The sequence below is a fragment of the Coloeus monedula genome (genome assembly GCF_965178545.1).
Source record: "Coloeus monedula genome assembly, chromosome: 2".
Lineage (NCBI taxonomy): Eukaryota > Metazoa > Chordata > Aves > Passeriformes > Corvidae > Coloeus > Coloeus monedula.
The window spans coordinates 21,467,586-21,493,183 of NC_138782.1; the positions used below are offsets into that span (position 1 = coordinate 21,467,586).

The 25,598-nt window shown below is 47.3% G+C and overlaps 1 protein-coding gene across 1 annotated transcript; it reads left to right on the plus strand.

Annotated features, from left to right (window-relative positions):
• DUSP10 (dual specificity phosphatase 10) lies at nt 1-25,489 on the plus strand. The gene is made up of 4 exons (XM_082303268.1): nt 1-130; nt 1,720-2,565; nt 19,807-20,184; nt 23,265-25,489. Exons 2-4 carry the CDS (start codon nt 1,764-1,766, stop codon nt 23,528-23,530), a joined length of 1,446 nt encoding a protein of 481 aa, XP_082159394.1. The 5' UTR covers nt 1-130; nt 1,720-1,763; the 3' UTR covers nt 23,531-25,489.
• Nucleotides 25,490-25,598: the final 109 nt, after the last annotated feature.

The window sequence follows — 25,598 nt, forward strand, 5'->3', positions numbered from 1 at the left end:
GTGCGGGCGGCGCGCGGGGCGCGGGGCGGGCGGCGCGCGGGGCAGCGGGCGCGACACGCACCGGCACCAGCGGCACCTCCCGCGGCGGCCGCCGCCACCTGCGCGCACCGGGCCGGAGCGCGACGCGCCGGTGAGTGCGGGGGAGCCGAGCCGAGCCGAGCCGAGCCGAGCCGTGCGGGGCACAGCGCGGAGCGGGGGCCCGCGGCTGCGGGAGTCCGCGCAGGGGCTGCCGCGGCGGTGAGCGCCGGCCCGGCCCGCCGCGCGATTGGCGGCGGCCCCGGCTCCCTGCGTTCGGTGGCAAAACTTCAGCTTCCCGCTTCTCGTGGGCTCTTTCGTTGTTTCCACTCTCTGGGGGAACTGGGTTGTCTCCCTCGTTTATTTAAAATTTTTAACTGCGTCAGGCGAAGACGCTCAGGGCGCCCTTATCCTAGTTTTTATCCTAAAGTAGGGCGAAGGAAGGGTTGGGAAAAGAGCGGGCTGGGAAAGCCTCCCGAGCGAGCCGCCGCTGGCCCCGCTTTGCCCGGCCGCGGCACCTCCGCCGTTCCCCGGTCGGGTCGCGGCACCGTTCCGCGCTCCGGAGGTGCCCGCGGGTTCGCTCCGTAAAGCGGTGGCTGCTGGGGATGGCAGTGCCCCCCGGCCACCCCCTATTCGGGATGGGCATCTGCGTGCCGCTTCCCAGCCGGCCCGGTGCAGAGCCGGCTGGGGCGGCAAACGGGAGCTGCGAGCGCTCGCCCCGCTCCGGGGGCTTGGTGGAGTTGGTGAAGTTGGTGCTGGGATGGGTCTTTCAGAGAGAGCTGCGGCTGCTCCCAAAGTTGCTGGTGAAGGGGACGCATTGTCAGGGCTGGCTTTGGGTGTTTTGCTTTTGTCGTCTTCCTCGTCTGCCGAGTAGAAATAGGGGGTTCTAATTCTGCGTGCTGCGTCTTAGCAAATGGAAAGGCAAAGGTTGGGCAGGCAGTGACCTTGGCTGAGGGGGGAGGGGACCACTCTTTGTAGAAGCTGTGAAATGTGGTGGGGAGCGGGGAACTTGCCTCACGGACTGCTGGAGAACAACAGCCTTCCCCAGCCTGGAGCTAGGGGCTTAACTGGGGCTGGATTCACCTCTAACAGGGGGAGGGAAGTGTAAGGTCCACACTTATAAGAATCTCCGGCACCTATTTTTTCCGTTTCCTTCTGGGTATTTTTTGTTTAGCCTTACGTGTTCAAGTTTGTAACTGTCTCAGAAAATTTATTCACAGGCTAATTTTATTCCAGCATGCTGGAAAAGTTGCATATCACCCCTGACACATTCAGCTATTCAGCTCTTACGCGTTCCTCCCTGTAGTAAAGTCAGCCCAGTAGTTGCTTCCTTTTCGGTGAGCAACGGGTGAGGGAACGTGCCTCTGTCATTATCAGCGGTGAGCCTTGCAGCCTGGGGTTTCGGAATAGCTCAGCAGCATCTGCACGTAGCTAAATGCCTCCTCCTGGGTGCCACTGCACAGTCCAGGCTGCTTGTATGGATTCTGTGTGCCATGGGCGCACATGCAGATAGCTCAGGTATTCTCTGCAGGATTGGAAAGGCTTTTTAGCAACTACTGTGAGCTGGTGACTGTCAGAAGGGGATGTTAGGTTGGGGATAATGGGTGGTGGCAAAATAAGTTGTTGGATCTGTAGGTTTGTGTGATTCTATGATCTGTTTTCATCACCTTTTTCCTTCTTTCCCTTCTGCTTTTTCTTTTTCAGGGTGATCTTGAGTTCTTCTTAACTTGCTAGTGCTCAGCCTCCTCATGCCTCCATCTCCTTTAGACGACAGGGTAGTAGTGGCACTTTCGAGGCCAGTGAGACCTCAGGATCTCAACCTGTGTTTAGACTCTAGCTTCCTTGAATCTGCCGCTTCTGCTGGTGAGAGCCACTCCAGTCTGCTCGGCGCAGCTGTCGTGTCCCTAAAGACTGCTAATCTCACGTATATGCCCTCATCCAACGGCTCTGCACGCTCCCTGAGTTGTGGATGCAGCAGTGCCAGTTGCTGCACTGTGGCAACGTACGACAAGGACACTCAGGCCCAAACTCAAGCGAGCACCAGCAGCACCCACGCCGGAGCCTCCCCCGCCTGCCCCGCCAACCAAATGGTCAACAGCAATGAGAACGCCGGCAGCCTGAGCCCGCTGGGCGGAGTGGGGAGCCCTGTCTCGGGCAGCGCCAAGCAACTCGCCAGCATCAAAATCATCTACCCCAATGATCTGGCCAAGAAGATGACCAAATGCAGCAAGAGCCACCAACAGAACCAAGGGCCTGTCATCATTGACTGCAGGCCTTTCATGGAGTATAATAAGAGCCACATTCAAGGGGCTGTCCACATTAACTGTTCTGACAAGATCAGCCGGAGAAGGCTCCAGCAGGGCAAGATCACGGTCTTGGACTTGATCTCCTGCCGGGAAGGCAAGGACTCCTTCAAGAGAATCTTTTCCAAAGAAATCATAGTTTATGATGAGAATACCAATGAGCCAAGCAGAGTAATGCCTTCCCAGCCACTCCACATAGTGCTGGAGTCACTCAAGCGAGAAGGCAAGGAGCCCCTAGTCCTAAAAGGTAATCCTCCTCGTGTCCCACACATAGTATGTTGGTTTGCTTTGCAGCGTGTGCTCTCTGCTGTCAGCTTCACTGATGGTTGGACCTTGAAAACATCTGTTTATCTCTATGAAGGCCTGTGTGCCTCAGGTCACCAATGGCAAAGCAAATGCCTTCCATGGACGAATCATGGGGCTGGTAGCAGGGAGATGCTTGCTTTCCTCTGAATGTTGTCCTTGAGTAGCAGGAGGGGTGGGAAGTGGAAGGAGGAGGAAACGTGCTTCCTGGTGTCCGTCTGTGCAGACAAAGAATTTCCCCCAGTGCTTATTCTGAGTATTTATAGCCCAAGGAGCAGAGGTCCAGGAGGGGCTACTTCTCTTTTAGCTTGTCAGACTGACCTTTACTTAGCAGCCTTATTTTAGTCCATGTAAAACTGGACTCATAGGTGCTGGAGATGAACAGTAGGAGAGTAGAAGGAGGGGGGAGGAAAGATGAGGGAGGTCACTTGGTCTGAGGCATTGTGTCATGGACCAGTCAGCAAAACTTGAGGAGCAAACCTTGTTCTGGTAATATGGGGTCAGAATAATGGACAGAGGGAGATTATTTGTTTAAAAAGTGATCTGAATGTGTATGTGTGCTTATGTATGTATATGGCTTTCCTGCAAAGGCTCCTGTTTTAATATGGAATTTGGTTTATCCCTTAGTGCTTTGGTAGAGATGAGCCCCACCAATTAAGGCATCATCCAAGGACACTTCCCTTTCTTCACTTTATTCTCGAGATCCTATTTATAACAATGCTGCTCTCTAGATTAAATTTCCTTTCCCCTGGGTGTTTATGCCATTCGGAGGCATGGTTGCCAGAGACTGGCTGTGGCACTGGGAAGCTATGGAAGGATTTGCTGCTTAGCTCATACTCTGTGTGTTTAATTCACTTAATTTTTATGTGCAGCTGGCTACTTCCAACCTGCACAGTGTGGCAGGAGAATGGAGTGGGCTGGTACTTTTATCCCTTTTCCTCAGCTGACTTCCATAGCTTTGTAGGACCTAAAGATCCTGTAGATACTTCAGTGTGTGTCTCTTGTGGAAGCTTAAAATTGCTGAACTGTCTCCTTGCTCCTGGCAAGAGTATGGTCATGCTGGGCTTGTTTTGATACTTGCTACAGGATCCCATTATGCTTTTATTGAGTCTCTGGGGTCATGGTGATGCCCTTCATCTGTGGAAGAGGGAGATGAGGCACTTGGGCAGAGTGAGGTTGCCACTGGAGTCCTGCATTTCTGGTGGTAATCCTTCTGTACAGCCTTTGCAGCTGGATATGTGGTTGTAGTCTGCAAGCCTTCCTATCCTTAGAGCAGTGGTGTGCTGAAGGTGTTTTCTGTGTTTGTCTGAAGATGCTGCATCTTCTCTGAACCTCACACTTTTTCAGTACCTGGAGTAAGACTGTGGCTGAGATGAAGCTGCAGAGCAGTAATTGGGCAGCGCTGAGCTCTTGGGCCCCGTGGGCAGGTTGTGGCAGCCCCTTCTCCCACCTTCCAGCTCTGTGTGCTGCACTGAGTTTAACCAAGTGCTTGTGGGAGTCCTTGGGCCATTTTTGGTTTTCAGACACTGAGAAATGTTACCTCAAAGCCCTGCTTAGCGGAAATCTCCTCCCTAAAGTGGCCTGTCAACAGATCTGGAAGTGTGCCAGAAGACAGCCTGAATCCTTTGCTTTTTGGATATAGTGATGAGCTGGGCTGGAGCAGACCTCACCTCGGGGAGCCTGTAGTGAGGAGCTCCCCCCATCACCGTAACTCTCCTCCCGTTCTTTGAAGTGGGGCTCCAGCTGGGGTCAGATGGAGTTGAGCATGGGATAAAGCAGCATTTAGGAAGGCTGCGGCTAAGTTTCCGAGCTGGGGGAGTGGCGCTGGAAGCACTCGTTATTTAGTTTCACTTGACAGATAGCGTTTTTTCCATCGTGCTTCAGCCGCCCCGGAGCAGGCGCATCCCCATCGCTGGGTGCAGGCACTAGAACGAAACTGGGGGTGGCCGGGGAGCCCTCTTTGCCTGCGCTCGTTCCTTTGAGTGATTTCTCTTGCTCTCCGCTGCCCGGCCCTAATTTATTGCCGGCCCATCTGATCCCCGGTGTTGTGTTTGCAAACACTGGTTGCTAGCCTGGCTGTCCAAGTTCCCGTCCCCCTGATCCGGTGCCACCTTCTCCATGTTTGGTGCTGCCTGCCAGCCCGCGGCCCCGCTGCCGATGTCGTGGCCCCGCTGTCACGTCGGGGTGGCTCAGTCCCATCGCCGAAGCCGGGGCTTGAGTTACAGCTCTGGCTGACAGCGCCTGGCCCCGCATGCGTGCGGGTTCGAGGTGCCCCCGGCTTTTTAAGCAGCACAGAAAGCCGGTGCTGTTTTCCAAGACAGGGCTGTGATCTATAGATAAATGTATGTATGGTGCACCTTATTAGGCGCGGGTTAAAAAGAGGTGGTCTGGTTTATTTTTAATGTAGCAGGCCAGTGTATAAACTAGCACTGTGACAAGAGAGGGTTTCGTGTATGCTGTGGTGTGGAGGATTTTAAGACCTCTGTTCCACCCTTTCTATCCATTTCTATCTATCCTTCTTGCTGCTTCCTTTAATGTTTTTTGGTCATAAACATAACATATGCATAATTTTGATTTAAGCTCTTGAAAAGAAAGATTTGCTTATTTCTTTTGCCACAAGGCACAGCAACACTTGAGACAGGCATAAATCCTCTATTTTTACAAAAAATAAACCATAAGAATCCTGTATTTCACAGTCCTGCTACATGGGCTGTAGTGGCCTGAGCTGTCAGGGCTGAAGCTGCTGCTCAGCCTGTTTATAAACAGAATAGAAAGAAGTCATGTTTCCCCCAACACCCCTAGACCATGTTATTCCATGTTTGCTGAAACCTAGCGGATGATTTTTTTTGCTTTTTGTGGATGCTTTTTTTTAAAATTTATATTTTTTTTTTTCCTTAGCATTTGAAGGGAGAGGGGGAAAACCAGTGATATGAGCCCAGTGTCCCTTTTGCTTGAGGCCAATGTCAAAGCTAAATTTGGGGAGGGAGAGAGAGTGGTGTTGTGACCCTGGGCTGGGTCAGCAGCCCTGGCCCTCCTTGGTAAGGTTGTACCCCTTTCCCTCCTGCAAACCCAACAGTGAGGCATCTCTGCCTTCCCTGAGCACCTCTGCTCGTAGCAAAGTGTCCTGGAGTCTTGGGGGCTGGTGTGTTTGAGTTTGCTACTGGGACCTAAAAATGGAAAGTGGGAAATTCATTTGCATTCAGATGAAAACTGTTCTTTTTCCCTGACTGAAACATTTAGGCTTGGAGTTCAGCATTTTTTTTTCACAAGTTAAATTAAATCTACAAAGGAAACAAAAATGAAAAATTGAAGCATCTGTGCCAGCACATCTTGACAGCTTTTAACACAAGAGGAGTTGCCTTTGTCTCCCTGACCAGGGTCTAGTGGTACTGTCTCCATCCTGCCATTCTTCCACTTCCTTCAAGAGCCAGCAGCAGGAGCCTTGTGAACCTGCTCAATTCTTGTGTTTAGTTTGTAAAGGCTTCTGTGTTTGACTTCAAGGAAGCAATGGAATTCAAAAGCAGAGGTGCAAAATATGATTTGGCTTTTTTGTTTTTTTTTTTTTTAATTCCCACTATGTGGTGTAAATTCATGGCTGGATTTCGGCAGAGGAGATGGGGAGGAACTGGCTGGTTCCTCCACAAAAACTGGTTCCTTCTCTGTTCTTGTTCACAGTCTGAGGAGCTTATTTATGCACTGGCTTTCAGTGTTCTCTTTGCTCATCTAACAGGGAAATAAACGAAGTGATTTGCTCTCGTTATAGTGGGGAGTGTAAGATCTGCCAACAAACCACTTCATGCTTTCTGCCATGGTCTAAGAATAGTTTCAGATCTCTTACCACACTAGAGTCACATATCAGCAAAGTTGAAACAACTACAGAGGGACTGAGATGCTTACAAAAGGAATAATTACTTGCTTTATGTGCTCCTATATTCATATAAATACTGTGATCAGCTGCCTTTGAAATACCTGACCTGGTCATAATCCGTACAAATACATTAATTAATACTGTCATTAATTATGTAATTTAACAGTGTCGGTGTTGCTTTAAACCCTAATTGGATTACACTGCACAAGTGTATTTGAAAGTAAAACTTGATTTAATGGTCAACAAGTCCAGCTGACCAACAAAACATGTGCCTGGCACTTATTTCCACCAGAGATCTCCACTGAATAAGTATTAGGTCATGGCTGTAATAGGGAAGTGTGTAGTTTTAAAAACACTGGACGTTTCACATGTGTTACTTAACATTTAAAAATAAAGTGTGTTCCCTCTGTGCTGCAGAGGAGAGCTGGCCCCATCAGTCACTGGGGGAAAAGTTTCTGCTGGCTCTGTCAGGGCTGAGATTTCACCATCAGTGTTCAGACTCTGATTGCTGGTGCTTAAAGTATCTTTCTACTGGAATAAATAAATAATCTTCTTGGCCGTCACACTTGAAAATTGGTTGTATGTGTCTGTAGCTTTTGCATGTAGATGAATTGGGGCAACGATGTGGCTGGAGACCATGGTCTTTACCATGTTTTGAGGGCATACTCCTGCAGAGGAGAGGTACCTCCAAACTTTGCCTGTTCAACAGTAGTGGTAAATGTGGCATTTTCTCCCAGATTATGGCATCTGAGAGTTTGCTGTCCTGGCTTGAATGGTGCCTACCACATTTTAACTGTCCTTGCAGGGAAGAGAGCAATGACACTGCCTCGGAAAGAGAGGAACAGGAAGGAGATTTTTTTTCCCCCCCCCCTATTTTTGGCTCCCCAGTTTCTCATACCCTTGGAGTTAAGAGGCAAACTTACATCAAGTAAACCTCTCTGAGGCTTGTAAAGAAAAATCTGGTTCCAGTTTTGTGTAAACTGGGGTAACATTCCCTGTGATTTTCCTGGTAGGTAGATGTTGGGTTATAATTAGGTGAATGCCTCATGTGCTGCCCTTACCCTTGCCCTGCCAGAGGTGAGAAGTTCTGCTAGTGAAATCTTTCTAGGACCGTGTGCTGGTCTGTCTTCTAGATTTTTATTCTTGAGGTGAGCACCTTTCCAGCTTTTGGAGAGGCTCAGGGTGGAAGGGTAGCTGTGTTTGAGGTTTGAGTGGTGTCTACATCTTAACTAATAGAGATGGACTATTTTTAAAACTTTTAATTTAGACCTATGCATGGGTGGTTTGCCTTCCAAAGTTTTTACTACACTCACGAGCACAGAAGTTTTTAGTGAGATTGCCTTGGCTTTATGATGCATTTGAAGTGGGGACTCATCCCTTATCTTTAGGCTGTAACTCTGTACTCTGTGAAAAGCCCCATTATTTATGCAAGCAACTAAGCAACTCAAAAGTGAAGAAATGCCATAAACATGAGCAGCATGCACACATCTCAATGTTTCCCTGTTTTGCAATTTCGGCAGCCGGGAGGGAAATGCCTCTCAAATATTCAGCATCAGCTTGCAGGGCTATAGAAGTCATGCTGTTTAAAGAAATAGATTGTGGTAATCTGAAGATAACCTAATGCATTGTTCCTCTGTGTGTGAGATAAGATTATGTGTGGTGCTTTGGCCTTGTTGGGAAGTCCCTGGTGGGTCTGGGAGAGTGCTGGCTACAGAAATTGCAAGGCTGACCTGAATTACTGTGAGCGCTTGTTTTTCTGAAGCTTTGATTCTAAGTTCTCACCTGAATCCGTCTTTAGCAGTTTTTAAAACACCTCTGTACTGTAAAAGTTAATTTGTGGTTATCACAAAGGTGTTTGGTAAGCTGGGGCTTAAAGGAGAGCAGTGTATATATCATGGATGTCGCCTTTCCCTGCTTCACCTAAAAGTTAAAGCTGGCGAAGAGTCACGTTGAGAGAGGATTGGATCAAGGTTCTGTGTTGGGCACTGCGTTTGCTTCAACTCCCTCTGGCAGGCCTTTCACCTGCTCTTGATCCATTGAATGTTTAGAGTTGTGAGAAAGCTGAAATGTTCACCAGTACCCTTGGGTTTGGCCACCAGTCCTGGCCATGCCCGTCAGGATGCCCTGTGAGGAGGCAGAATGGGGACTGCAGTGGGCAGGAGGCACGGAGGGATTCAGGGGACCTGTTTCTGCAGCTGGAAAGTCCAGGGGTGCTCGTGCTCTCTGCACAGTGTGTTGGTCAATGCTCTGTGGTTCAGTAGTTAAGCTTGGGGGTTTTGTTGTTTTGTTTTGACACCTTGTGACTTTTTAGTACTGGAAACTCTCTGCTTCAATTAATATCTGTGGTGGAGGCAGCCTCACATCCAGGAGTACTCTGAAGGTTGTTTTTGGTGTGTTCTCTGCTGCTTTGAAAGATGTTGATTCCTCAGGTGCTTGTGTCCTAGCAGGAGGTGGTCTCTGACCTAGTTCTGGAACTGTACAGCAGCATCTTGAGGTTGGAAGTAAAGGGGGAGAGATGGGAGAAGCAAGTCAGTCCACCATGTGGTGCAAAAAAGGGAGTAACTGGACTAGAGGGATAACTCTGGGCCTAGATAGCAGGGCGGTCTCATCGCCAGGGGAGCTCTGACTAAGCCCGCATGACAGACTTTCCATGAGGCTTTAGAGAAGTTATTTTCATCTGATTGAGCTTTTTTTGCTGTCCTTTGCACCGTTTGTAACATTATCTCTCTTGTTGCCACTGGTGGTGTGTAGTTGACCCAGGCTCATCCACAGTCACAGTGGTACCCTGGGGCAACCCAGGTGCCTGCTGCAGAAAGTGGGAGATGGACTCAGGAACACCCTCATTCCTTGACAGTGCATTTTTGCTAAATTGTAGACTCTGATTTGCCTCCAGGTGTTTCTTGTGCTTTAAAAAAGTCGAGGTTCACCTTTGTGTGTTTCTTTGCTTGGGTGAGGGGATTGCCTTCTTTTTGAAGGACAGCTCTTTTCCCAGTAAAAAGAATGAGATCCAGAAGGGGCACAAGCTTCTCATCTCCTGGAACATGGTTTCAGTGAGCCTGAGCCAGGAGAGTGTGTGCAGAGAGACCCAAACTGGTGAGTCTGCAGGGAGCAACTGGGACCTTGTAGGTCTAGGTGCCACCTAGCCCCTCTGACCTGAAGGAATGAGCTGCTGATTGCTGCTGCCTGGGGCAGTGCCACCCTTGTCTAGCTCAACTACACGAACAGCTCCTGCAGTGGGAGCTCCTGCGCTGGGCTGTCCCCACTGGAGGGTCTGGGGATAGTGGGGTCGGGAGGGAACTGTAAATCTGTCATCACGTGCTGCTGGAGGGACAGGAATGCTCCTACTGGGTGGGAGGGCTTGGGAGCCACTGCTCCTGTCAGGGTTAAGTGGTGCTTCATGCGTATGCAACACCCTGCTTCCAAGATCAGAGCTTTGAAGGAGTAAGTTGGAAAAAATAAATTACGAGAATAATAATAGAGATGTGAACACATTGGCTCTAACTCTTTTACTATGCCTTAGCTTTAAAAAGTCTACAGCATGCCTGGATTAATTCCCACTTGATTCACTGCAACAGAGAAGAGCTGCTTCTAATTAAAGGTAATAAAAAGAAGAACAAATGTTACTCCTTGTCCACACATGAATTATCATATATTTTATTTTTTTTACAATAGCTTTAAGAGACTTGGAAAATAGAGGATAACTTGCAAGCTTCTGTCATATCATTTGAATTTGTTCATTATGCCAAAGTGTGATATTAAGCCTTATGTAAGCAGTTGAACACTAATGTTTTAAAGCAAAAGCTGCTGTTGGAGCAGTTGACTGGCACTGGGTTGGTGATGGGCTCTTAATTCTTCTTGGTCTCTGTTAAGGTAATGGGAATCTGTCTACCCAGCTGATGAGAGCTAAGAATAAGACTTCTGCTGCTGCTTAGAATTTGCTGGCATATTTTAGGTACAAAACCACTCTGACTGTTTAAAATGAAATTAATCTTAAATTCATAGGTGTTAGTCCAGCAAGGCAGAGCAACATCTCTGTTGAGGGATAACACAGTTCTTATGTTTCCTGGGCAATATTAGTGTTAACTCACCTGTGGAGACAAGGAGTTATTTTATTTGGACACAAGGGTTGATTTTCATCTGGCTGGAGATATTCCTTGTTTCGTTGCTGTTTAGCTCTGGATTCTGTAAGTGTGCCTTTTTCTTCTTCCCCTCTCCCTGCTTCCTTCTTGTCTTGACTCTGGAGAATATGGATGCAATCTGGGTCAACTTTCTCTTTCCCTATGGGGTTTTTGAGGGCTAGCCTTGGTTCCTTGACCATTAGGACTGGGATTTATGTGCCATCAGAGCTTGCCCTGAAGCTTCTGTCACGGTGGGGACTGGCATGCACTATGCTAGTTCCAGTAGTTTGCTGCTTTTATTATGGACTGTGTGGCACTGGGCTATGTCAAGACAACACCCTTTATTTTCTCCATTTTTCTTTCATGTGCTTTGGAATACCGTGCTGGAAAATGTAAAATCAGAGCCAGATAGTATTATTTCTAGCTAGGAGGGTAGAAATTTTTCAGTCTAAAAAGGGTTTAAATTCATCAGGAATAGATGGTACTTCCAAATGGTGGTGTGGTATATCAGCACCCTATTTTCCTTTCATATTAATGTGCATGGTGCTGGTGTTCCTGATGTAGAGGAGCAGCGGTTTGGACTGGAAAAGAGCCTGTGTTATCCTCAGGAGAAACAAAGCAGCCTGCTCTGTTGTTAGAAAGAAGCTGTCCTGGAGAGGTTGCCCTTAAAAGGGGAAAGAGAATAAATGGATGGCTGAAGCATGAAAATGTCAGTGTTCTCTAAAACACGCAGATTAAACAGAAAGGTCCACTCCTACGCATCCAGGATTACGGATGTCTGAGACAGTGCTGGGACCCTTCTCCCTCCTCAGACATGCTGAGCCACAGCTCCCTGCATCCTGTTCATGTGCTGGCTCTTTCCAGGCCGCTTGCTTCAGATGTATATGGTGATGGTCAGGGAGGGAACTGGTAACAGTTTAAAAAACAAATGAAACTTGGTGTTCTGGGCAAATCTGCTCAGCTCTACCTCTATCTGGGAAAACAGACCCATAGCTCTTTGTCAATATAAAACCATTTGTGGTATTTTATTGCATTAAAATAGTTTCTGTTCCCTCCCCCCTCACTTCCCCTGCCTCCGTTGTACATAGCTTTAGCATTTCTTGATGACCTTTTTGTTAATATGATTTCCAGTGGGAGCATTTCACAGTAGAAGTATGTATTCCTTCAGGGTTTACGCTGACATTTCCAGTGATTATTTAATTGGACTTCATGTTAGCCTGCATCCCCACGGGAACACATACTTGTGCCATGAGAAGTTGTAATGTGACTAATTTTGAGTTTCTGCTATAAACGCTTGCTCTCCAGGGAGGGTAAGTCCAATCCCACTCGGAGGCTGCAGAGTCGTCACCATGATGTGTTTGGGTTGTGGGGTTTCTTGCCTTGTTCCTATTTACATTCTTGTGTCGTTTAGTCCTTGTACCGAAATTCAGAGCAGGCCTTCTCCTTCCTCTTTCACCTTCCTGACCACTCCCCAAGGATAACACAGTGCTTTGAAGGATGCTGGCTTATTTTCCTGTGAATACTTGAGTTTTTATTTTGAAGTAATCAGACTCAGCACTCTCATAGCATAGGGCAGATTTCCGGTTACAAGCTGGAGCCACTGTCTTGAATGCTGGTGAGTAGTCCAAAGGTTAGTAGCATCTCTTGGAAAAGCTGGCAGGTAAAGGGATGATATGGATGTGATGTGTGGGTTTGCATGGGTGTCCAGGGTCTGAGAAAAAAACCCTAAATTTAAGACAAAAAGGTATAAAGAAAAAAAAAATTAAACTGAAATCCAAGAAAGGTTTTTTAGTGACAGGTCAAGAAAAAAAATGGTTTCTTTCTAATTGGAATGAATTTGGATGATCTAGTAGTCATGAGAAGAGGAAAAGTGAAGGGGTGAGAGCTGGAAAAAAGCAAGTCATGTGTTGAGGTGTGAGAGGCTCCTGGGAGTGATGGTGTGGTTGAGAATGGGTGGTGGTGGGATGGGAGGAGCTGAGAGTGGAGCTGGGCAGAGCCAGCAGCTCTGGCACAGCCTGGCATGGGAAGAGGCTTTGGATGACCTCTCTCCTGCCTCCCTGGGACGTGTCCCTAGGACAGCCAGCTTTGCTGTGCCTGGTGTCAGAGGAAAAATATAAAAGTAGATGAGGCTGAGGACCTCAAAAGCCAGTGGGGAGAGGATGTGCTGTGGCAAGGGGTGTGAACCATAGTGAGATAAAATTAGAAATAACATGCAAATGTGTGCGCACGTCCCTCGATGCTGAGGGGAAACCTTTCCTCTTCATCCGGCGTCATGCTCTTGACTTCTAAAGGGACCTCAAAGCCATTGTGTCAAGGATGTGCTTGTGACTCCTTTAAGCCAAAATTCGTGTACAAACTGACCTTTCGGGATAGTTCCCACATGGAAAAAAACTGACCTTGCAAGTTCTTCGGAATGCAAAGTTTTGCCTTTATTTTGAAGTGCCGTTGGCAGCTCAGTTCAAGGGAGAGACTAGATTAGATTGAGTGTATCGAGGTGGAAGCTGTTCTTTGTGTGTGCTGTTTACTTTTACTTTTTTATGTTTGTTCAAAGCTTAATCTTCTGCAGCATGGCTGGTGCTGAATGCTGTGTGAGTGAAAGGGAAAGCCCCATGGCAGGGTTTCCTTGGAACATCCCACAGACAGGTGAGAAGTTCACTAATGTCACCTGGCTGAGTGTAGTCCAATAGGTCCCCACCCCCCTGGATAGAAGGGAGTTGCCCTTCCTGCTGCGTGGGCAAACACAGTATTTCCAGCCATGTCAAGTTTTCTGCAGCAGTGAGGGCAGCCTTGAGCACTGCTCTGGTGTAGCTGTGGTGAGGAGAAGGACATCTGCTTGGAGAGTAGGAACACTCCTACAATGATCTGCTTGGATTAGCCCCATTGTTCTAGAAGAAGTGTGGGAAGCAGAGCCCTTGGCTTGGACTTGGAAAGTGTGTGTCTTGTCAGGAGATCTGAGCATCCTGTCTTTCAGTGCTTCAGGATGAACAGAGCATAATCCCCAGGACGTACCAGGAACCATCTTTGCCGTGGCTGAAGTCTTGCCAGCAGCATTTGTGAGCAAGTGTGGTGGCTGCATCTTCTACTGCAAGGTGGCCTTAGCTCCTGTGCCCTATGGGTGCAACCCCAGTGCCTCCATGCCCTCCCTGACAGTGCCCTTGGAGCTCAGCAGACCTACACCTGCAGCTTGTAGCCATGCTGGTGGTATGAAGGGATGGTCTAGGTGGTTGTCCATACCCTGGGAGTGGATTTGGCCTATAATGGCAGAATTTTGCTTCAACCTGTACAGCAGCATCTTCCTTGGTAGAAGGCCCATGGTACAGGAGCAGCCCAAACAGTGGCATTGCAGTGCTGGTGGCTCAGCACCACTGTGCCACCCTGCAGCAGGACCTCCAGACACTGGTGGCAGCGTGGTGGGGGGTGGCCATAGGACCTGGGCCCTTCTGCCCAGGAGGCTCAGGAAGGGGGAGAGCACTGGGTGTGCATCTGGACAATACCTAGCTTCTATTTTTACATGCTGGAGTCACGTTTGCTTAACCTTGAGGCATCCTGTGCTTTTGAATCAACTTGACACAAAGTCATCTGTTCATTAATAACACAGGAGCAGTTTAATTGTTGTCTTAGTGGAAAAATACATGAGACTGTCATCAGCTGTTGCTTCTGGCAGTGCTTTTCTGCAGTAATGTAAATAAATGAGGTCACAGGTTTAAGGGAACAGGCTGTACTTGCACAAATTCAAAGCGTCATCTTAAACAGATACGCACCAATTGTCTGAGGGTCTCCGTCCTGTGCCCCAAATGCTCTCGGTGGCATTTCAGCCCTAAACTCACTCAAACACAGCCTCAGGGTTTGCTGTGGTGGTACTGACAGGGCACATGCTGAGTGGGTGTTTTAAAGCTTGGCTTCATTCCTGAGCGAGTAACGCTTCTGGTGGCCAGAACTGTGGTATCGCCAAATTCTCTGCTGCGCACCCCACAAGAGCCCAGCAACACGAGAAGTTACAGATCAAACATCTCTTCTGCTGATAGGTCCCAGTGTCCTGGGATTTCTGCTCTCGTTGTGCTTGTGTGTGTGTTGCTTTTCATTTTTTTTCTTTCTTTCTTTTTTTTTTTTTTTTTTCCTGAGATGGCTGTGTGGTATTGTAATCGAGGATGAGCAGATCCAGAAATCCGCCTGGACAGCTTTGAAAGCTGTATAAAAGGTCTGGTTGTCTCCCTGAGACCACGTGCTCTGTCTAAATGTGGCTCCCACATCTGCAGTCTGTCATGTATAAAAGTATGTTCCTGTTTGCAGTGGGAGCGGGAACACCCAGTACCTGCCACGCTCAGAACAAAGTATATCCACACCGATGAGGTAATGCAAAGGTGTTGCTTTGTGGTGGGGATATTTCACTGTAGCTGCTTCTCTCTAAGCTCTCCCACTGGAGAAGGAACAAGGTCATTTTCTCCCTTAACTGTGGGGTAAGAGCCTGTTTCCAGATAGGAAACACATTGCAAATATGCCAAAGCATATTGTAAACCTACATCCTAGTTTGCATATAGTCACAGAGCCAGAGAGCAGCAGTGGTGGCTGAAGGAGATGTCAAAGGAGAGACAGAGGAGGGCAGGTGTTACTGTACTCCTTGTACTTTTAAATTTGCAACATTCTTGAACAAACAACAGAAACCCCAAACTAAGAAGCTGCAATGGAACAAACAAACAACCTCCCCCAAACAAAATAAGCAAACAAATCCCCAACCCACTTTCATAAATTTGTGCGGGGTAAGGTTTGTTCTTGATTTCTTTGAAGATGATGCTATTGCAAGGTCACAGTTCTTCATAAAAAGCTGGCTGCCTCATTCCTGCTGTATCTTTTGTATCTGTTTTGCATCATATTTTCCCTTCTCTGTTGGCAAATGACAGACACTGTGTTAAGCATGACTTTTATGCCAGCACCATGCTGCTTGTCTTTTTTTATTTGTTCGGAGCTGCTTTGGCTGCTGTCCAGCTGCTCACCTGGTCTTGCAGTGCTGGTGTGAGCCCAGGGCTCCTGGGTGGCTTTGGAGCTGGGAAACCTGTGTGCAGCTGCTGCCCGGGAGCTGCCTGATGGGGGAGTCTGAGGAGCATTAAGTGAGATGTTTATGGGCAGATGGCTGCAGAGAACTTGAATGAATGAGAGGGAATAGCTGGAGCACGTACGGTGCTGACTTGAAACTTCCCAAAAGTTTTGAGGTCTCAGACACTCCAAAGTCTGGTGTCACTCACTAACTGTTCTGGCAGGGCAGGATGTTGGAAAATGTCGTGCAGTTACAACTGCAAAAATGGTTCTGCAACCTGGGTCTTGCATCAGTAGTGAGCAAGAGCCCTTGGTGTTCTGTTGTATTCTGCTAAATACCAGGCAAGGCCATCTGCCAGCAAGGGTTCTGCTTCATGGATTGATTTCCTCATGGAAGAAATACCTTGGGTTCCTCAGAGTGCTGAGGGTCTTTGTATGTCCATCTCTGTTTTGGTTTGGGTAGGTTCAGCCCTCTGAATGCCCGCCCAGCAGCCATTCTGGAACAGAGTAAAAGCACTTGAGATGTTCTCTGTGCCCATGCACGGGCTGCATCGCACTGGCTGGGTGTACTTCCCCACACTTTCCCCAAGCTTTGGTTATTGCAGCTCTGTGGAGTGTTTAAAGCCAGGAGGGATGGTGCAGGGAGGGCATTCTGTTGAAGTGGACGTAAGTGGCTCATCTGCCTGCTGGCATTTTGGTTTGTCACTGAAGGTGGCCACACTCCTGAGTCCAGGCTCCATGGCTGTGGTTCCAACAGCACAGCCATGCGTTCCCAAGGGCTTTCTTGGTGGATTGATTATATTGCCTCTCTACTTAGGTTGCCTCTATCTGATGAAGGCTTTTCCCATATTGCAAATGGCATCTGAAAATCTGCTTTTAAAATGCAGCTTCTGTGCTAGTGAGAGGCTTCTGCTAAGTTGTGCTTCTTGGCCACGGGTGCTGTTACTGCCCTCTGTAATGCTTCCTTCATTCCTCAGGTTTGGAAAGGTTTGAGCAGGGTCAGCCACAAAACAGCTTTTATTACAACCCTGAGTGGAATCTCCTCATCCATGCCTCAAGCTTCTTTGTGATCTGGAGTTGTCAGTAGCAGTGATAGGTCTTGCACCTTACTGAGTTTAATGAATCAACTCTTAGACCAGGCCTGCAGGAGCAGGTTGTGTTGGCCTCCCCTCTGGGTACAGCCTCTTCTCTCCCACCTCTTCTACCCTTCCTGCATGAAGACTTTAAATGCTGAAATAGCAGCTGCTTGACAAGGGAATACAAATGCATTTGAATACCTTCTACATTGTATTTACCTTCAGTAGGAAAGTCCATCCCTCTCTTTCTGACTGATCATTATTAACTTTGCTTGGACCTGTTTTGGGAGATAGTCTCAAACGTTAGAAAAGCCTGAGCATTATGCTTGCATGAGCTCCACTTAAATTACCCTAGCGCCTCATAAATCAGTTTGTGCAAGGATCGTGTGTGGTGAGAATGGAACAGCACTCAGGAGGTGTCTGGGTCCTGTTTTGGGACCTGCATGACTCATATGGCAGTACAGATCCAAGCTAAGCTCCTGCTGTTGGCTTAGGGCTCAGCTTTCCCTCCATGACTGCATCTTGCTGCATCCTTTCTGGGTACCAGTGTTCTTGTCCAGTCCTTCCTTGCTGACATGTCTGAGCCAGTTCAGGTTAGTAATCCTCTCACCAATAACATGTTCTTCCAGGAGCATTTGCTCTGAGAGTTGCTTTAAATATTGCTTGAACTGATTTTTTAACTCTCCTCCCACATGGGGAGGTGAACAAGGAGAATGGGGGATGTGAACTGACATTAGGAATGGTGACACTGGCAAATGTCTGTAAAAAAATTGTTGCTGAAGGTATTATATGTTTGGCTACTCCACTTGTTTGGGCATCATCAACATGGTGTGTTTGGGGTCTCTTCCCATCCTGTGCCCTGATGCTCTGCTGTGTCTTACAAAGCAGCTGGTGAAGCAGGATGGTTTCTGCCACACCATCAGTGTGTCCCCACCTGAGTGATGAACCAGTGGGATCCTACCTCCACCTGGGGCTGCTTGTTCCCAGAAGTCTGCAGCACAGGTGGACAATGAGTGTTGGCTCTGGGGTCACTAAAACAACTTTTTCAGGGGTTTTCTTGGGAATCCCAGCATGCTCTGGTTATTGTTTAAACAGCAATATTCAAGCTGAATGGGTTGCTTGCCCATTCAGAAAGATGGGAATATGGTTTAGGGTTTAGCCTTTAGCCTAGGCTATAGGCTGGGGTTGTTGGTTTAGGTGAGACCTCAAACATCTTCAGCTTGGGGACCTTCATCTTGTTTGTTTTCTTGGGTGGACTGAGAAAACTTTTCAGACCCGTTGAGGCCAGGTGGTGCAGCTGAGCTCAGATTTTTGCCCTTGCTCTTCTTTCTATCCTGATTCCCTGTTGTAACAACTTTGACAATAGAGATCTTTAAGGCAAAACTGTTTGCTCTGTGTCCCGTAAACAGCAGAAATAGCTGAAGACAAGCACACTTTTGAGGCAGGGGAAACATTCTGCACTTTGTAGGCATTTCAAGGATTTCTGGGAAATTACGTTACTAGCAGTGTGTGAAGGACACGAGTTTGGATGTGGAAAAGGGCACTTGCATTAGAGGGGCTCAGATGATTGTAACCTAGTCTGGGTACCTCATGCTCATGGAATATAGCACAGGGCACCAAAATGGCCCTGGGTGGGTCCCACCCCATGGGCAGGCACGTCACGGACACTCGAATTGGACATTTGAATTGCAGCACTCAGCAGGAGGCACTGAAACCCTTGCTGTGTCTGATCCAGGGCCTGAGTGGCAGCATGTTCTGCTTCACTTTAAAACTGTCACTAGATCACTGTGAAAGAGCATGGAAAAGACAAACAGCCTCTCATTTATTTTTTTATTTTTCTCTTTAAATAACATTATTGGGATGGCGACACTCCGCATTTATTTTGGCTAGTGTGGCACTTTCTAGTAACTTCAGAGTAGCTCTCCCCTCTCCTGGGTTTTTTTTGGCTTGCTGTTAACAAAGTGCAATTGAGCCTGAGCACTTGGCTCGTCTTGATGCCGAGCATGACTTCAAGTATCCTGGTACAACAGCAACGTGCATGAGGTGGGGGAGAATGCATCCCTGCATTTCTCCTCTTTCTGCCTTTCTCTTTCGGAGGAGCCACCTGTTAGCATTACATCAGCGGCTCCCAGGAACGCCACCGCCTCCTACCAAAGGCCTCGCACAAAGTAGTAGTTCGTGTATTGTTTGCACTCAAAGAGCTGATGTCATGCCAGCTGATGTCATTGTGTGCTCTGTGTGATCGCCATGGAAACGGGGCAGGTGGGGAGCCTGCCACTGATGTCAGTGCAGAATGAGGTGTAGAAAGAAGGTCCACTTTGCTTGCTCCGGCTCTGCGAAGCCACCCTCCTCAAAAAAAAAAATTGAGGGGGAAGGGAAATGGTGCTTGAAAAAGCTGGCAATAGAGCAGGCAACGCACGAGCTGAAAAAGTGACTTTTCCCTCCCCCCTCAGATCCATTTCTCCATCCATATTAATGTCCTAAAAATAACTCTTGCCAGATATTTTCAGGTGGCCGGGGCAGCAAAAGGAGAGCTGTTTGCCACATGTTAGGCAAGCACCTCAGTCACTGTGAGGTTACAAGGAGTGGTTTTCTTTTGTTTGGGAGTACAAACGGGTACAAGCTGTTCCCTGGAGCCATGCCGGGGTGAGCTGCTCCCATCCTCCTCAGGCTGCTGGGTGGGGAATGCTCAAGCAGGGCTGCTAAAGGGCAGGTAAAGCTAAGACTGTCCCAGCTGGCTCGCTGCTCTGCTTTAGTGTGCTGATAGCCCCTTGGCCCCTGCCTTTAGTGATGTTTTCCTTCTTGGAAAAACACCTTCCTTGTGGCACAGGCTGGTAGGTGAGGCAGCCCAGCAGGCTGATGTTGCACAGAGGCTGTTTGTCTGTGAGCCCATTCCTTGGCACCGTCCGCCACACACAGGGAAGACAATGCCTGCTGCTGATTCATGCCACCCTTGCTGTTGACAGCCCAGTGACACTGCTACAGTGGTGGTGGGAACAGTAGAGCCAGCTCCAGCCCTTGTGGCCCCACTGTGTGCTCTGAAGAAACCTCAGGGTATCTAACCAAACCATCTGCTTGGTCTCTCTTCCCAGGAGGACTCAGCGGTTTCAAGCAGAACCACGAAAACCTCTGCGACAACTCCCTCCAGCTGCAGGAGTGCCCCGAGGGGGGAGGAGGGGGCGGCGCCTCCGCTGTGCCCCCCGTGCTACCTCAGTCCATCCCCACCACGCCAGACATCGAGAACGCTGAGCTCACCCCCATCCTGCCCTTCCTCTTCCTTGGAAACGAGCACGATGCTCAGGACTTGGAGAAAATGCAGAGGATGAACATCGGCTACGTCATCAACGTGACCACCCACCTGCCCCTGTACCATTACGAGAAAGGCATGTTCAACTACAAGCGGCTCCCGGCCACTGACAGCAACAAGCAGAATCTCAGGCAGTATTTTGAAGAGGCTTTTGAGTTCATTGGTAATTACCCTTGCCTAGAAATGCTCCAGTTTGGTTTTTTTTATTGTTATTATTTTTACCAGTTATAACCATTTAGAGTGGACTTTATGATTTGCCAACAACTCCGAAGGCTGGTTAAGGCCATGTTTCCTTTCGTTTGGGTTGTCAGAAATGCTGAGCACCTCATATTTCTGTCCTTTCTCATCTCTGGCAAATCCGGTTAAGTAGCCCAAGGTTACAGTTTTTGTCCAGTGATAGTAACGCCTACCTCCAGGTTTCTAAATTCAGGAAACCCCACAAAACTGAGACTTTCGCCATCCCTTCTTTTTGATTCCTTTGCATTCCTAGTTTCCACACAGTGGCTTCCAGCCAGTTTCTCATAGTGACTATTCTTAATGGTGTCTCAGTCTTTGCTAATTTAATGAGAAAACTGCCAAACTTTCACACTTGGCTTGTTTCACCATTAGATTTATAGTTTTGGAGTGTACGTGTGGTTGAGTGGATAGTGATGAAAACTTGCATTAATAAGCCTCTAAACCCTTTAGGCTGTGTGAGAGAGTTCACCACAGACATGCGGCTTGTTGTGGAGATTGCTGAAGAAGTGACCCAGCAGCGTTGTTCTGGACCTCATTACGATCAACGCAGCACTGCCCTCAGCCAAGTTTAGGGCCACACTCAGCTAGGCTAAAGCCAAATGGCCACCTTAAGCTGGGCTGGTCAGAGAGGACTTCAGCATGTGGTACTGAAAGCTTTTGAGGACCTTCCCTTGCCCCTTTGTTGATAAAAACCCTTGTCTTTGTGTACACTGCTTTTGTGGCATAGTAAAGGTGCTTCCCCAGCACAAGTATGTGTCCTGAGATGTTTTCGGAAATAGGCTGGGGGGATTGCTGACATAATATTCTCTTTTTGTGCTGAGGCTGAGCCAGTCCTTTTACCAGTACTTCAGGCTCAGTGGAGGAGTGCTAGACAAAGGAAGAAGTGTGCTTGTGTGCTGCACCGCAGTGCAGGTCCTTGACTGACCCCGTACTGGAGTGGGTGCAGAGCCATGTTCCTCCCTGCCTTCCTTTGTGCTGGCTCTGCACTCAGGTGCACTTGGGCTCGGCAAGGACTTGGCCCCAGCTGTGGGTCTGGGTGCCAGGGCAGGAGGGCCAGGCTCAGCATGTTGTTATGAGCCCATCTGCCCCTGCTGCGTGCCGGGCAGGGCTGGCAGATCTGGAGCAGACGGTTCCTCAGCCTCGCCTGGCTGTGTCTGGCAGGGGGTCGTGGTGTGCTGATGCCTGTGCTCTGTAGCCACACTGCTTTGGTGGAGTGAGTAGAGAAATCACTGGTAATGCTGCAGTTCAGCTGGAGGGCAGGATTAAACCTTGAGTTTTACCACTGGGAGCCCTTGGGCTTGTCTTCTACAGTGTGAAGGATCAAAGGATCTCTACTTAAACTGAAATTTTCCCTTGTGTTGCTAACCCAGCCCCAGCTCTACCAGTAGTGCTGTCAGCTCCCCAAGCTGCCTTTTGCTGTGTGCCTGGGAAGGTGAACATCCTTGTTTAGGTAAAGGGCAGGGCAAAGGCAACCTTGCTTTGATCCTCTGGGAAAAAAGCTGCGTCAAGAAATCCATTAAAACCTTAGACTTTGAGTTCAACAAGATGGGGAGGTGCAATAGGCTAAGCTTAGGTAAAGAGACTGGGAAGCTCCACAGAGGTCCTTCTGAGGTAGAAGAGAGAGATCTCTGTTCCCCTCATCCTTGTGAACTGCAGGATTAGAGTTCTCAAAACCACTGAAAGATAGTGTTTGGCTTGTGACCTTACCACGAGCAGAGAAAGCAGCTCTGCTCTGGAAAGGTTTAGAAAGCGTTTCAAAACCCATTTTACTTTCCTTAATAATTACAGCTTGAGGGTCTGTCTTTGTTTTTAATAAACAAATATTTCTCCATTGAGAGTTTTTCTCCATATCAAATTTAACCAGCTGGGGAGGTAACTAGTCAAAGCTTTCCCTTCCTCAGGGTAAACTTTAAATTGCATTTGAGAAGATTTGGAAATGTTTAAACAGCAGATTGTTGGCCTATGTTTCTTTAAATATGTCTTCAAAAAGCCACAACCAATCCTAGGTTTAGCTAAGACTAAAGCCATAGGAAGTGAAATCATCAGAAACGCTCTGGGAATGTGTGTCAAAATGCGTTAGAGAGTTTCAGCTTTCTGAAATACTAACTGGCAAAAATGTCTAGAGGGAAGTTGGCTTCATTTATGCTTTCACAGTACAGGTTGAACATGTGGGGTGGGTTGAATTGTACTCGTGGTAGGGTTGGATTCGTGCCAAAACCTGCAAACTAAATTCACTCCTGTGGATTGAAACAAAAGAAGTCATTTAAAGTGTCACTTCCTAAAAGTTCTGTCTCCTGGTTTAAAAGCAAGCTGTGGCAGATGAGGATGGTATGGTAGTGACTCTCCTCTCTCATGTCCTGTTAGCATGTGGTTAGAAGGACTCTGTCCCCCCTAAATGCTGCCCCAGATACCTCCCTCTAAGTGATGGATCTTGGTGGAGAAGGGGGTGTGTGTGTATCCAGCTCCTACTTTTGCAGAGGCACCACAGCAGAGAGCCCCACTGAAGGTCATTTCAAGAGTAGTTTTGTAAAGCTTCAGAGAACAGGGTTTTGAAACAGATGTATTGTTTTGAATGGAATCTGAAAATACCTGGTTTTTAAAAGAGTGGTGCCCTGCTTTGGAAGACAGGGAGGTTGAGATGCTGACATGATGCGGTGGCATTGCAACTGAGGTGGAAGTGGAGCCTGAGATTCCTCATCATGGGCCTTGCCCTCCTCACAAAATGTTCCCTGGCAGTGCAGCAGCATCTCTCAATGCATGATTCCTCTAATAAAGAGATGAGAGTGGACGTGAGGATTTTCAGTGTCAGACTGGACTGGGGATTTCACATTCAGTAGCTCAGAAACCTCAGGGGAAGATGGGCTGGAGGGGAAGGGGAAGAGACACCACTGTGCTTGTAATCAAATCAAGGGACTTTTCACATTAAGTTACTCTTAATTGCACTGAGCTTGTTCTAATTTACAAACTAGCAAAAGTCTTACTTTCTTCTGTCTATCTCGTTTGCAGAGGAAGCTCATCAGTGTGGAAAAGGTCTCCTCATCCACTGCCAGGCCGGTGTGTCCCGATCTGCCACCATCGTTATCGCGTACTTAATGAAGCACACACGCATGACCATGACAGATGCCTATAAATTTGTCAAAGGCAAACGACCAATCATTTCCCCCAACCTTAACTTTATGGGGCAGTTACTGGAGTTCGAAGAAGACCTGAACAATGGAGTCACCCCGCGAATCCTCACACCAAAGCTGATCGGTGTCGAGACTGTCGTGTGACGGCCGAGCTGTGAGGGGGCGGAACCTGTTCTTCACCTGATTTGGGGCAGTGATGGGTGGGTTGTGGGGTTTTCTTTTTAGCTTTCAAAGGGGAGTTTTGTGGCAAACTTTTTGTGAATAAAAACCTTTTTTTGTAAGGAAAGGTTTTTAAAAGATCCGAGAACTTTGCTGCGTTTGGGATGCTGTTGTGATTTCCTTCTCAGACGCCGGCAGAGCAGGGAGGCTTCAGAGCAAAAGGAGTACTTTTTAGAATAAAAACAAGAAGAAGAAGAAATGTTGGGCTTTTTTTCTTTTAATTTTCATTTTTCCCTCCTCTCCAGCTACTTGTAGAGTTTATGGCTAAGTAGTCTGTGCAGGTTCATAGACTGAAGAAACCTAAGTTGAAGACGAAACACAAATAGCCAAAACAAAGCAGGAAAAAAACCTCCCTGAAACAGAAGGGCCTTCGTTTTGCAAAGGCTTTGCTAAAGATAACCTGGCAAAATGCTCACCGATGCAAAGGAAATCAGAGCAGCTTAAAAGTCTGCAAGGCACTTTTCGCACTCCTGACTCAAACTAAAGAAGAAAACAAAGTTTATTTGGCGTGTTTCATGTTCCAGTTCTATTTTTCTATTTTGGGGTGTAAGGTTTTAACAGTAAGGGACTTCGATCATTCTATGCCATATGCCTTCACTGGCTTCTTGTGCAATAATAATTTGGGGTTTGTTTTGAGTGTTCAAACCAATTAAGAGTTGGCTGCCCACTAATAATAAGATAATAATTTTTAAAGTCTAATAGTACAACAGCAGCCAGCTTGGTTCAGAAAGGATAAATGAGAGCAATTATTTCGTTCCTTTATATGATTTTGATCCTGGTTACAGTGCCGTAAACCTTGTTACATATGTATATCAGAATGTACAAAAATCTAGAACGAGCAAAGTTTATTTAAAAATATTTTTCGCACAAAATATTGGTGTGTTTCAGTTGTCTATGTAGAAGAAATTTGATTATAAAACAAAAAATCTTTTGGAAAGTGTGTGTCCTTTTATTTCTTTAGCCATTTTCCATTTTCTTTCTATGGGTTGGGGTTTTTGTTTTGTTCCCTTTGGTTTGTTTTTTTGTGGCATTGTACCTCTGCCATGGACAAAATTGATCTCTCTTGCTCCCCTTCAGTGTTGCGTTCCTGTCCTCTGCTGGTGGAACATGTTTTCTTTACTTTCTGCTGTACTCTTGCATCTCTCTGTAACCAGATTTTTCTCTCTGGTTCAATTGAGTTAGCACTATTGGTGAGGGCTCTTTGGAACAGACCTGTTATTTCTACAGCTCAGTAGCCATTTGGAAATATAAGAAATAAACAATCTCCACTGATTCCCTTCCATATTCCTGTAGTTAACTTACCTTCTATGTTACAAAAATGTCCAGTTTTTAGAAATATGTTGGTCACGTGTGCTTTTCCCTGGTCTTTCTATAGCCCCCTTGTTCAGCACTTCCACAGTTCCTGGGAATCATCCTTCTGGGATTTTCCCTTCCCTCTTGCCCCTCCTTTTCCAGCTGTGTCAGTGTTGTGTGGTGTGTATTGTAGGGCTGATGTTTCTGCCTGACAGTGTCCCTTGGGCAGCTGACTTTTGCTTTCCTTGTTTGTATTCCCTTTTTTTTTAATTATATGGTATAATCTGATCTGTTCTGGACTGTTACCACCTCTAAAGTTTATTTGTATGAGCCTAAAATGAGTTAGAAAACATTTCTCATATGATTCTGTTGTGCAAACCGATCTGTCCCAGGAAGTCTGACAGCAGTGAAGGCTTTTCCTAGACGAAAACCTACATGGACTGAACCAAGTGTAAAACAGGACCTGTTGGAAAATTTAATGTATAATCACATTAGACATGTATATTTTTGTGGACATTTTACTTAAAATGTTGTTACTATACAGATATTTTCTTGAAACTTATCCCTTTATTAAATTATTTTTCTACTGGAGTTGATTTTTTAAAATTTATTTTCTTTTCTATGATTATTATTGGCCCTTTCATTGAAAACACCCTTGGCAGTGAGTGTTGCCCAGGCAGCAAAACCTCTTGGACTGTGA